Source organism: Sander lucioperca, chromosome 19 (genome assembly GCF_008315115.2).
Source record: "Sander lucioperca isolate FBNREF2018 chromosome 19, SLUC_FBN_1.2, whole genome shotgun sequence".
NCBI lineage: Eukaryota > Metazoa > Chordata > Actinopteri > Perciformes > Percidae > Sander > Sander lucioperca.
This window is the reverse complement of record NC_050191.1, coordinates 24,141,867-24,155,439: the sequence shown is the minus strand read 5'-3', so window position 1 is coordinate 24,155,439 and position 13,573 is coordinate 24,141,867. Positions and strand designations below refer to the sequence as shown.

Here is a 13,573-nt window from a genome sequence, read left to right as displayed (position 1 = left end):
AGCAAAGTTATTACACATATAAATTTCAAAACGGTCAAAATGACCGTCATGGCCGTTCTAGTGTTAAGGCTGTGCATATAATCAAATTTTGTATTCGTGATTACTATTTCAGCTCATAACAATCACAAAAATCGAGAAAAAATATTATTTTGCACATTACGTTTTGCAAGTAAACTCTTATTTTGTCTTGTGTTCTGAATGAGAAAAAAAAGTTAAAACGGGAAAAGTATTAAGGGAAATTTCACAGTTCAAGGTGTTTTCACTGTTGATTTAACTGTTTCACTGTTTTTGAATTCAATAATTGCAACATTTTTCCAAAAGTCAATGAGTAATCATGTTTAATAATTAGGATTTTTTTCCATAATTGAGCAGCCCTAGTGTGAGTCAGGGGTTATTAAAACATATACAGACAAAAGAAGTTATTGTTGAACTGATGATTTGGTGCACACTACACCAGAAATCATAGAAAATTGTCGCTCCTTATGATTCCAAAACTTGCCTGAGAATTGTCTTTTCTTCAGTATCAAAGTAATCTAGTGATAAGTGTCTGTACATGCATGGGTACGTTGCAGACAGGAACTACGGATAGTTAATTCAGCATACTTTTAATGGTGCCAGTTTTCCAAAATGTAAACAAATATAGGTTTGACGGGGGCACACACTGTCAGACAAGTCATTTTGAGTGTGTTCAAGTGTGCAGTAAAACTTCCAGTTAAGAATGAAATGGACATTAATCATTTAAATGATGACTGACATTGAAGCAGGGATTCAAAACCTGATGTTTGTATACTTGTTCAGGGGTAAGATGAAATGTGAGAAGGTTCTTGACTTGACAATAGAGGTCGACCGATATGGGTTTTCTCTGGCCGATGCCGTTGCCGATCTTTAGAAATCAGGGTCAGCCGATGGCCGATTAATGCTGCCGATTTATTTTGGCCGATATTTGGCCGATATGTGCTTGTTTTTAAACCTCTATTTGAAAGATAAAATGTAACACTAATATACACATAATTTCTCAACAAAAACATTTATTGAACACTTCACCAATCTACACTTGTATACTTTAATTAAAAATGTATAATGTAAAAACATACTGTATATTGTATAAATAATGTATGAAAAATATATTAAATAAACGAAACAGGTAAGAAGAAAATAAACTTTTAAATGAAAAAAATAAAGTTTAGTGCAGCATTTATTAAACTTCTGAGAATACAAATCTGCAAGCTTCACAGAAAGTGACATGTTATTATTAATCTCAACACTATTTCCTCCTAACTAACTAACTAACCTAAATCACATCAGACTAGGGCTATCTAAAGTCAGTTCTTGTTCACCTTGTTTGTTAGATCATTGTTCATTTGTGTTTTATCTGTGTTTTGGGGACCCTACTGTTACATGTCCTGTTGACCTCATTAGGATCTTATCTGAGCACATTTGTCATTCAAACAACTCTTAAAACTCGTCCAGCCAATTTAATAAAATTAAGGGTTTTATTCGTGCTCAAGTCCATAGATGCAGTTAATGGATACAGGCATGGAGAACTGAAGGCTTTGTTAGCAACGATTAGCTCCGTTAGCGGTTAGCTAGCTCCAGTTAGCTCCGTTATAGGAGTGAATGACACTGCCACGGACAGGGGTAACAACCAGACTCTGATAAATGACATTCGGGGAGCTTCCACAGTGGTGTGGCCGGGGTGTTATGTACGGTTTTATTAGTACAGTTAATCCCAAGGTAAGAACACCAGCAACATGCTACTGCTAACGGTAGTGTCTGAGCCTGAAGTGGCTGCGCGAGACACACGGCAAGACTTCACAAGGGGAGGGGCTGGAGGCAGCTGGTCTGGGTACGCTGTAAAAAATGTCGCCTATTCATGTTTTTAACACTAGGCTGCCCGCAGATGCGCCTGCCTATTAATCGGCTTGATATACTGGGATATTGGCCGATGCCGATTATGTTAAAAAAAATGCCAAAAATCGGCCGATTAATCGGCCGGCCGATAAATCGGTCGACCTCTACTTGACAATCTATATTCCAACCTTTACCTATGGCCATGAACCTAATGTAGTAACCAAAGAATACGATTGTCCATACAAGCAGCCAAAATGTGATGTAGTGTCTGGGCCTAACCTTGGTGAAAGGCTTAGGAGCTTGGAGTGAACGTGTTGTTCCTTCGTGTTGAAGGGAGACAGGGAGGCCCATGATAGTATTTCAGGCACTATTAACTGGAAGCAGATCCAGAACAAGCTGGAGGGATAACATATTCCATCTAGCCTGGGAACGCCTCAGGAGGAGCTGGAGGATGTGGCTGGGCAAAAGGATGTCTGGGCTAATCCAGTAAGTGTCCAGCAGAAGACCAGGTGAAGGATAAGTGGCGGAAAATGGATGGACAACATTGGTCAGCCATTTCCCATTTAACAAAATCTTGGTCTCTGAAATGATATGTGAAAGCACTAGCCTCTCCGTTAATATACTAAAACACTGTGAATCCTCCAGTGAGATTTCATCTAAGATCCACATAAAAGTTATTGAATAAAAGAAGACACTATCAGAGACTCCGTTTGCTCTAATGTGCTTTTAAAGTCGGGACGCACAGCTGCACACATACACACAGTAACACATGCTTACTTAGACAGTGACACAATCTTCTGTCCTCAGGACTGCAGAGATCTCATTTAGATAATTCTCCTGATCTTTCAGTACCTCCCAGAGTCGTCCTTCCCTGCTATATTCATCCATTATGTTACCACATGAGGAGATAGCAACAACTCTAGCTGATCCTTTCAACCGATAGTGAAAGATCAGCGAGAGACTTGAAGAAAAGTGTCTGAACGGGATGTCTCAGATTCTCTTGACTGTCTTTTGCAGTGATTTTGATTTGGCTAAACATTACACTACCAAAGGAATAACAGCCTGTGCTTTTCACTAAAATACTTTGCAGGAATTAGCATGTACCTCACCAACAAGCATTCGTCTTGTGACAGTTGTGATGTAGACGCCCATGCCGCGATGATTTTAAAGAGTGGGGTACTTAGCATAGCCAAATCAGCCTCAACTGCCATAATTCTAGTTGTCTCTTTCTTTAGTCTGCAGCTCCCCACCTACAAAGCACTTACATTCCCCCTCTGCATGAGAGAGAGAGAGAGAGAGAGAGAGCCTGGATAAGACCCTTGAAGGTGGCATGTGTATTTATATCGTGTTGTGGAGGGGTGTGTCTGCTGCTCAAGTCTTTTGACCATCAAACACATTCTCTCTTCCCATAATGCTAAAGCAGCTTTGTGGGCAAGTGGGCCGATATCAAAACCTCATAAGATACAGTAGGTCAGCCACAGGCGACCTCCAGATTGGGATAATAAAAGTAATTGTTAGTTGCACACCCAGCTGTCTGCCCTATTACTTCTATGTAAAAAGATGTCATATGTCCTCTGATTGTCAGTGACTTTACTCTACGTCGTTGCGCAATGAACAATGCAACGGTCCGTCCCTCCTTGGTGTTATGGCAAACTGGGATACTTCAGATATCCTGCAATATTTATGTAATGTCTTCACTAAACTAATAATGCCATAGGCCCTGTCATGAATAGCATAATGTGTTTTGCTACTAGGTCATTCATAGTCTTTCCTCATCCCTGTAATGCCAGATCCAGAGTGTTTAGGTGTTTTCAGGTCACAGAAGAAGTAGTTTTCTACCTTGAATTTGTCATAGAAACGTTTCACAGCTCGTTTGTGGTTCAAGTGGTTCATTTTAAAACATGTAACAAAAAATGGAAATTCTGTGTACTGGAAAATCATCATGTTGTCCTGCATGTTTCCGTTTGCCACTGAATATTAAATATATACCGTAGACATATACCTGGTTTCTGTGTAAAGAGGTTCACAGCATTTAACACAAAAAAAGAATTGTGCTCCGCTATCAGGTTTCATTCAGAAAAGCAGATAAACGTGCAGATATGTCAACTGCTTTTATCAGTGCCCTAACAGGTACTAGTCCTACTAACATGTTTAAACCATCAATCAGAATAGTCACACTGATTGGATAGAAGAAAGGTTCGGACGTTATTTTTTTTAGTCTCTTAAATGTTCACCGTTTTATTAAATTGCTATATTGTAATTTGGCCCACAGCCATTGCAGAGGTGCACCATGTAATTACCCTCTACTCACTGACACACAGTCTTTCTCCCTCTGTGACAGCCTCGCACTGCTTGTGTGTGTGAGTGTGTGTTTGCCCTCAGCACAGGGCCTGTCCCTGGCTGCCACAGCTGAATGTCCCCTTGCATCGGCAAATGGCCAGACTGTCACAGCTGCCGACTGGACCAGCTGTTTCTTTCTCTTTCTTCCATCTTATCTCCTCTGTCACACTATTTGTCTTCCTCTTTGTGAAAGAGGCAGTGATAGGGTGTGTGGTGGTGTAGCACTTGACACCAAAGTTGATTTATCCACACATGCTGGCATTAGTGGGAGACAGTTTTGAGTGTCTCCCACTAACACACACACACACACACACACACACACACACACACACACACACACACACACACACACACACACACACACACACACACACACACACACACACACACACACACACACACACACACACACACACAGAGCCAGGACACAAACACCATCCTGTGGATTGTGGGAACACGTACACTCTCTGTTGTTTCTGTGGTGCTGGTGACAGACCGACAAGTGGGAGGAGGACAGTGAAGGTCAGAGGGTGCTCAGTTTGGGACGTGGCTGGTCAAACCCAGTTAGACAAACAATGAAAGTGAAATGGGATGGGTCTGGGCTTAAACTGTCTGGCCATGCCTTGGCCCAGGCTGCTGGCGTAGGCACTTTTCTGTGCCCTGTGCATCTCACATCGGGAGTTATCAGAGCGTGCAGGCAGGGAGAGTCATACTGTAGCAGCAGCAGGCTAGCAGTAGTAGTAGCACCTCACTGGGGGCTGCAGAGGGTCCTGGATCTGACCTGATTTGTCAATTCGATAACTTCACTGAAGTGCCGCTCCTCCAGGGTATCATTGGCTTATAATTTAGCAATCATGGATCGGGCAGGGGACTCGCTGTTTCATGTTTTGTTGAAAGAAAATTCAGGTGCATAATGGATTAATTAGGAATGCAATTTGACATCAAAGTGCAACATCTGATAAGCCTCTGATTGTCCTGGACTGTCTCGCTATGGCTTACCCAGAGCACTTTGATTGGTTGAAAGAAACCGTCAGTTTTTTGCCAGGTAAGAGCAGTGATTTAATGAATTTATGTATCAATTGAAATAAAAGTGTAGGAGTACTAAGATGTGATAATATTCATCATCAGAGCCATAATTTAACATGCTGCAGCTTCCTGATGATCCCAAGTCTTTAAATAGGATTTCAATGAGGGATGTTACAAACTTCTCAGCATGTTGTAAACACTGTGCGAATGATAAAAAAGCGTCTTCTTCAGCTGAAGTTGTTTACTGATACATCTACGGGGAATAGGAGGTGAAATGCATGTCTGTGTAAACAGTTTTTGAGCCAATTAAGTCATCTGAAGGAACAAGGTCTGGAGAGAACAAGTGAATGCAAATGGGACTGAATTGAACAGCACGCAACAAATCAGGGCAGGACAAAAGAGGATAACAGAACCAAGACACTATTCATGGGGAACACATTTATTCCTCACTTTGTGCATTTTCTCACTGGGGAAAAGGATAACACCTTGAACAAAAATATACCATCAGGTTTTGGTTTTCGTGAAACATTTGACCTTTTAATTAAATTAGGAATTCCTCCTCTTTCCTGTAACGCTAAATGAAGCAGAGAACTTTGCCCCTCCCTCAACTTGTTTATCAGAAGGAACTTGTGTCCTTTTCATGTTGCATTTTTAATTCATATTTGCATATTTGTGCACAAGTGAATGCTCTGCATCTCAATCACCAAATTATGCTTCTAAATTACATATTAAAGGATACAAAATGAATGTGGCGTTTGCAAAACACATGAAAACGTCACGCTGCCGCAGAGCGCTTAGGAACCAAAAATAGACATGGTATATACAGTATATACACACACACACACACACACACACACACACACACACACACACACACACACACACACACACACACACACACACACACACACACACACACACACACACACATGAATGAGTTCCTGTTTTGCTGTAGCATGAGGCAGGTTCCAGTGAAAGTGTGCGTGTGTTGAGGTGTTGTTGTACAAAAAGGGAAATGCCTGTGGAGACTCAGATGGTGACAGATGGTTTGAAGACAAATCAGCCTGGGAGTCAGGATCTCTGCCCTGGGACTAGTAGCTCCTTTAAGTATGTTTGTGGCAGTGTGCTAGTGTGTATGTGTGCGTATGTAGAGTGTGTGTGCTCTTACGTATACATGCTTTACGCATGTGCCTTTGTGTGTCTATGCTTTGCTGAGCAGCTTTATGTTTTGTGCGTACAGTTAGTTAAACCTGTGGTGTGTGTACTGTTTTGGTTATGTAATACGGCTTGTACTGTGACAGTTACATCAAGATATATTTGCTTTTACATATTTAAAGGTCAAATGCTCATGTGACAGAACACTATGCATTTGTAGTTAGCTTCACTCAGCTCTGGAGCCCACAGAGCTGTGGTTTATGAGTGAATACATACAACACACTTACAGATAGACACAGTTACAGCTCACTCCAGTCTTACACACCTAGAATAATGGAGTTTCATTATCTCTGTCGTATATTACCAGGTGCAATTTCTCATCGGAGTGACATTGTTACTCTTTGGCAGAATAACCTTGCAGGCATTAATCTCAAACTTCACAAAGTGCTTTACAATTTGCCCATAAATTACAGCTCAAGAGGTGCTTATGTGGCAGCCAGGAGGAGTTGTGCAGTAAGTCGTTCCTTTGGCCTCTGCATGGAGGCAATTCCCAGAGGCCTACACTTAAAGTACATCTCAGTCCAAACCTGTTTCGACTGTTGTGAAAGGGCTGCAGCTAAAAGCTCTGCAGGAGTAAGTTTGGGCCTGAACATGCACCTCCGTCTGCTGTCTTTACATGCATTCGGTGGTGTGTATGTGTGTGCGCGCCCGTGTTGTTGTCTCTTAGCAGTTGAGCCTGGCCTAGACGACTTAAGCCCTGCTAGCTGTTAATAATCTCATTCCCAAGACGTATCATCTAGGTCAGGGGTTTACTATGGCCGTTACAGACCACAAAGAGGGTGAAGGATGGTGTCCCAAAAACATTTTTGTCTGTCATAAAAAATATCTCCCTTGTCGAACTCAACCCAATAGCCTCCCTCAGTTACTGATGCCATTCCAGCACGGCACAAAAGCAGTTGACAGTGGCAAATTCATTGTTGCCAACTCTTTTCCAATGAAAGTAGCTATCACCAGCTCCAAAAGTCGCTAAAAGTAGCTAGATGACGTCATACGCTCATTTGCATATTTATGACATCATGACGCAATAATTTGCATAAAGCTTAGTGGTTGTGTCAGCAAGGTAGATAGTAAGAAATATAAATCTTTGGCCAAATAATCACAAACTCACTACGGGAATTTATATTAAATTATAATTATTACTTAGGTAGCCTTTATTTGAAGTAAAAAAAAAAAAAAGTTCTACTAAGGGAAAGATCGATAAAGAATTCTCAAAGAAGGCTGGCTTGCCCAGGGCCAGGCCAGCTCAGCGGCGTCTTTCTCCTTCTCTTAAAACATCCATGGTCGCGTCCCGCTGCCTCTCATACCTACACCGGCCCCCGCACCCTGTCCCCCCTCCCCTTCTACCTGCCTGCGCTGTGCTGCTGCACAAGCAGAGAGCTAAATCTAGCGACAAAGTCACTAAGTTGGCAACACTGGGCAGATTTACTACTGAAAGTTTTTTATTTTAGACCCAGTCTATTCATCACATCCTCTACACTTCAAATCTGGTTCTTAGTTGGATGTGGCATTATGGGATGCGTTTTTGTTTGGACATTGTTCTAAGGTAACAAGGGCTTCAGCTATACTGCATGTGTCAGCTGATGATTCAGTGCAATACTGCCATCAGGCCTAGTTTTAGTCACTGTGTGTTTCAGCGTGGTGACTGTAGACGGCAACTTTGTAGTCTTATATTAGTTATAATATTCTGTCAGACTGTCCCTGTTGTTCAGCTTCATCCTTGGCGTTGTCTTTATTGACTTTGTTTTAGGAATGTCATTTCTAATCAGCATAATGTCTACATGTCAGTGTTTCATCTCGCAGAAGCCACTTGGTGTGCATGCTCTGAAAATAGTAACAAGGTCAGAAACCTTCGATTTGTGGAGGTTTAGGTGGACATCAGCCAAAAGTGGAAAGGGTTGCTGACATGTTCGCATTGTAAAAGAGATTTGTAGCTCAGCACAAAATGGAAAAGATTAGAGTTTAGGATTATTAGGCTTTTGTTTTGTACAAACCCTTATCTAAGGGAGAAACCTGTGGAGAGTATTTAAGTAATGCGTCTGTGTGAATAAGACCATGAGATGGACCAGGAGTTTGTGTTAGTTAAAGGACCAAACCTGTGGTTTTGCATGTTTAAGCCATAATAACTAATATCTGCTTACACCTTTCATTAGTGTCAGTCAGTCCCCAAAGCATGCAGCCATATTTTAGCTTTTGTAATATTTTGTCAAATTGTATTCTAAAACAAATGTTCAGGTAACACTCGCCTTAACATTGAGTGCCTTCCCTGCCACACATCCGCATTTATAACTCAACATTCAATATTTTTTTTTATCCTAAGACTGGTTTCCATGGTGGAGATATAGGCTACATTCCCTCTGTGTAGTTCCGTGTTGCATTGTTAGCAGGACAGACGTCAGTTCAGTACAACTAACTGTCAAATTTATCACAGGTTTTTACGGCACTCATTTATGATAATTCTTTGTATTTCCTATTGAGTTTCCAAACATCATAGCTTATGAATGCAATGCTATGTGGCAGCTGAATGACGAAGCTTTGTTGTCAGACCTTCACTTCAGCACCTAAATGCACCATGAAATCACCAAATCACTCCGCAATTTAACCTAATCCACTTGCATGAATTGGAAAATGGTTGTCAGTAACGGAAGTTGTCATAGGATTTACTGGGCTGTTTGTGGAAAAAGATTGGTATGGTCCTTTAAATATGCAATTCAGTGGATGGGGTCATACGATAGTAGATAGATAAAAAAAAGTTCTCTATAAGGTACTGCATTTTCTCACTATTTAAAAGTTGTATTTTAATATTATTGTGAATAATATATAATAATATAGTCAATATTTAAACATTATTTGCTTTGATTTAGACATAGACCCTGTCAATCTTTTCTTTTTACTAAAAAAATGGCATATTTTTTACACACATTGGAGCAATACATTCTTGAGTCTTTAATGTGTAAACCAAGACTGAAGGTGAATGCAGCACAGAAAGCCGAGTTGTGTAAACATGCCTGTGGCACAAGGTTTCTATCTATGACTTAACACCTTTTTGATCCAGTATTGAGCTTTCCAAAGGCAGCAGTGTGCTACGTACTAATCTCTTGTGCTATTATGCTGCTCTAGGCATCACAAAAACCTTAAGCCTTATCAACTTCCATCCGCTTTACATTTTTGTTTCTTCTCTTTCCGTCGTTTCCTCCATCTGCTCATTTCTCTATCCCTTTAACTTTCCCACCATGCTCTGCTTCTGTTCTCATCTTCTGCCTCCACCCCCCCTTCTCTCTCCCATCAATCTATCTCTCTATCTTTCCTGTTTGAGGCCACTAATTTGGTCTGTCTGTCTCTCCTGCAGGGCAGCAAAGGAAATGATTGAGAGAGATTACCATGATTACATTTTTTGCTTTGTCTGTTTAAAGTTACATTTAGAAATAGACTCTTTGGTGACTTCTGTCATTGCATCTACCCAGGAGGTACTGCCAGGTCAAAAGAGTTCATCATTTTCACAACTAAAACTGATTGAGCAGACTGACTTAATTTTTTGCAACTAACCAGCATGTTTGTAATGTCTTACAATTGATCGTTCGCTAAATCTTCTGCTCATTCTCACATACAGAGGTACACATATTGAAGGGGTGTGCAGTGGGCTCTAATAATCTCTGTCTTTTTTAGGCTTTTCTACAATCAAAAATACAAGAGGAAATGTAAGGAGTGAATAATTATTAATAATATATTAACATTATATTAATAATAATGTTTATCCGCTCTGACATACGCTGCAAATGATAGCTAATTAGGCTAACTATATCATTTTGTGGGGTTACGGGTTATGTTAGAAAAATACCTCTTCAGGACTGGAACATCCACTGTGTCTGAGCCCAAAAGCTAGTATATCAGAATCTAAGCTAACGTTAGCAGCTCTTTCCTGCTCTTGGTTTGGGGTTTACACTCCAGAAACTCTGCTAGCCTATGTGTGGTAAGCAAGCACCCAAATCATCAGTTATGGTCAAACAAATAACAAATTAATTAAATGTCTATTTATAATAATCTACTATAATACCAAGGCTAACAAGCTCTACACAAAAATGCTTCCTTAATTCTTTTCTAACTTACAGGGGTCGTCAGTTGGTGAGGATGCTGAGGCTTTTTGCCTGGAACATGTAGCTAAGCTAATTATTTTAGCATTATATTCTATATTTAGCCATCCTGTGCATATTTAGGAGCTTTTTTTTTTTTTTTACAAGGTTCTCGTTTTAAAACAATTTAACTGGAAACATAACAAATTCTGCTGGAGATAGAGGTTTTAACCAACTCACAGTGTGCCATACCAAATATATAATATATACAGGAAATATTTACAGTTGAATGAGGGGTGGGAAAAATAACAAGCTTAAGCGTCATCCTGCTCCTTTTCAGACAGATTGAACATATTATTTGTAACACTTCATAGATATTGTTTTTCCTTTTGGTGTGTTGCTACGCACTCATAGTGTTTTTATATTTTATTTTATTGTTATTTTTTGTTCAAAATAAAAATAGACATTAAAGATTAAAGTTTTAGTGTTAAGGTGTGGACACACAGAGTCGATAATCGGCCGTTGGACAGTCTGGCGAGGTCAGTGACTCGAGTCTGTTCGGTGTGTTCCGTGCCGTCGTCCGTCGGAGGGTCCATCAGCCTTCATTTTGGCCGATTTGACATGTATAATTGGCGGGGCGGGCACTGCCAGCAGTCGGACTCAAATGACCCATCTGATTGGTAGAGTGCTAACCTGGAAACGGGGAGCGGAATAAGTGTGACTAGAGTCTCTCAAAATCTGATGAAAATCTTTTAAACAGACCTTTGTTGATCTGAAATGAAGACAGATTCAGCAACTGCACGGCCTATTTCTCTCTTAAAATGTTTTCAGAAACACGTTTCGGTGAACTATTTTAGTACAATATGAGATCGTATTCTGAACAAGCCGCCATGACAGTCTGTCTTTGAATTTCCGGAGAAACCAGACCCATGTGACGCGTTCATCCAATCAGCTGCCGGTTTTTATTTTTGGGCGACAATACAGATTAGCGCCACCTGCTGTTATGGAGACGTATTACGTCTCGTCACTTTGGTGTGTTCCGAGGCACTTTTTTTGACCAATTTGGGGAGACTGATCAGCCCAACTTTTCTGCCAACGTTTGGCCGTCGGCTCTGTGTGTCCACACCTTTAGCGTCAGCTTATGCTAGCTAGCTACAGATGCTAGCATACAGTTGTCATTTCAGCCAACAAAATCCACCGTTGTCGGCTTAATGAGAAGCTTTTGTTTACTTGCTTTTATATATAGAGGGCACCCTATGCTTTTTATTCTTTGTTTTGTGTAGAAGAAGAGTAGGGAGGAAGAAGGATGACTTTGTTTTTCGCTGAGGACAATGGCTCCTAGAAGGGAACGACACAATAGACTCCATTCACAGCCACACCAACAACATCATGACATTTTGTTCCTATGACTGGACATCATGCATCCGCCCAAACCACCAATACCACAATGGGATTTCCAAACAGTTCCTCTTGGTGGTAGAGTAAAAAACACAGGCAGGGGCAGCTGCTGTGGCTATGTATTAAAATCACTATCAAAACTTCCATAAAAAACCCTACAAACCTAACTTGGCATCATTTATTTTTCCTTTTCTCTGTGCTTCAGTGCATTCGTTTTTTTTCTGATGTTTATGTTACGTAACCAAAGTGGACACTTGGTTTTTCAAGCATGTTTGGACATTTTGGCTTGTTCTTTCCTTGTTTGTATCCTGCAGCATTAGAAGGCTGAGCTTAGCATAGCAGAGTACATAACAGCACAGCTCAACATCAGTTTAAAACTGGTATTTACAGACAATCAGTCTGACTAATGTAGGATACTTCAGCTGTGCAGCTTGCAGGCATTGCAAGCAAAACCTAGTTGGTTGCTATAGTTTAGACTTTACATTATAATAACTACGGTGATTATCAGTTTATTTTTTTCTTATTATTGCCTGCTTTTAAATGTGATATAGTTTGCTTTTGTATTAAAGTGTTAATTTATTTATACCATAGATGGTCCTTACCATATACTCGAGCACAGTGTCCCATCTGTAAGACTCAGTATTAGAGTTTAAAGGCTGGTGAGAGATGCTTGATGAGATATTGAAAGATCCTCAGGCTTTTTTAAGACAAGTCTTTACACATTATTTTTTACTTTTACACAAAATAAACAAGTTTTAATCGAACTTTTTCAGGTTTCCTCGTTAACTTGCGGGAACAAACTTTGTTATGATGTATTTATCAATTCCATCAGCTGCATTCACCCTATACAACTCATGAAATAATCAGTGATCAAAACTACTTAAACAGTACATGCTAATTAAATGTCCAAACGTTGATATATTTGCTCCTGCTTGGGTGTGTGCAACAAAACATATAATGCATGCCTTATGTTGTATTTTTAGAGGAAAAGCACACATTCGATAATGCTGTGATACAAACTAGATTAATAACACACTCGTCTGCATTCTCTCACTGTGATGTAGTGTCACACCTCCCTGCAGTTAGATAAACATGAATTTATTCAAGGTGTTAAAATCTCTGGACAAGAGCTTCCACTGCCCTTCAACATAAGTAAGAGTATTTTGCCTACAGTCCACATTACAGACAGTTTGCAGTCATGGGTTTTATCTCTGTATTTATTTCATTAAAGTAAAACAATCAATGCTGCATTTAGAATATTAATCAACAGCTATCTTCTGTGTTTTGCCAGGTTTGCCAGGGTTTTCCAGCATGTTTGGAAAGAAGAAGAAACGGCTGGAGATCTCAGCTCCGTCTAACTTTGAGCACCGGGTCCACACGGGCTTCGACCCGCGGGAGCAGAAGTTCACGGGGCTGCCGCAGCAATGGCAGAGCCTCCTGGCGGACACTGCCAACCGCCCCAAGCCCATGGTGGACCCTTCCTACATCACCCCCATCCAGCTGGCACCAATGAAGGTATAGTGTGAATGGACAGAGGGCATCGAACCTGAGCACTGTGGACAAATCATTATCATTTTCTGTCTTTTTGCTCACCTTATCTTTCTTGCATCTTTGTGACTCTTGCTCTTCATCCTTCTCCCCAGCTTTCACCCACAGCCCTGCCCTCTCTGTCTAAC

The 13,573-nt window shown here is 40.6% G+C and overlaps 1 protein-coding gene across 5 annotated transcripts in view; it reads left to right on the top strand.

Moving 5' to 3' along the window:
* Window positions 1–13,573, top strand: part of pak5 (p21 protein (Cdc42/Rac)-activated kinase 5) — a 76,346-nt gene that overhangs the window by 25,574 nt on the left and 37,199 nt on the right. Inside the window, exons 1-2 of one of the 5 annotated variants that reach the window (XM_035995603.1) lie at window positions 2,235–2,360; window positions 13,189–13,412. In XM_035995603.1, the coding sequence (XP_035851496.1) occupies window positions 13,209–13,412 (204 nt within the window). In that variant the 5' untranslated portion in view covers window positions 2,235–2,360; window positions 13,189–13,208. The other 4 variants (XM_035995602.1, XM_031310542.2, XM_031310543.2 and 1 more) reach the window with 4 other exon arrangements.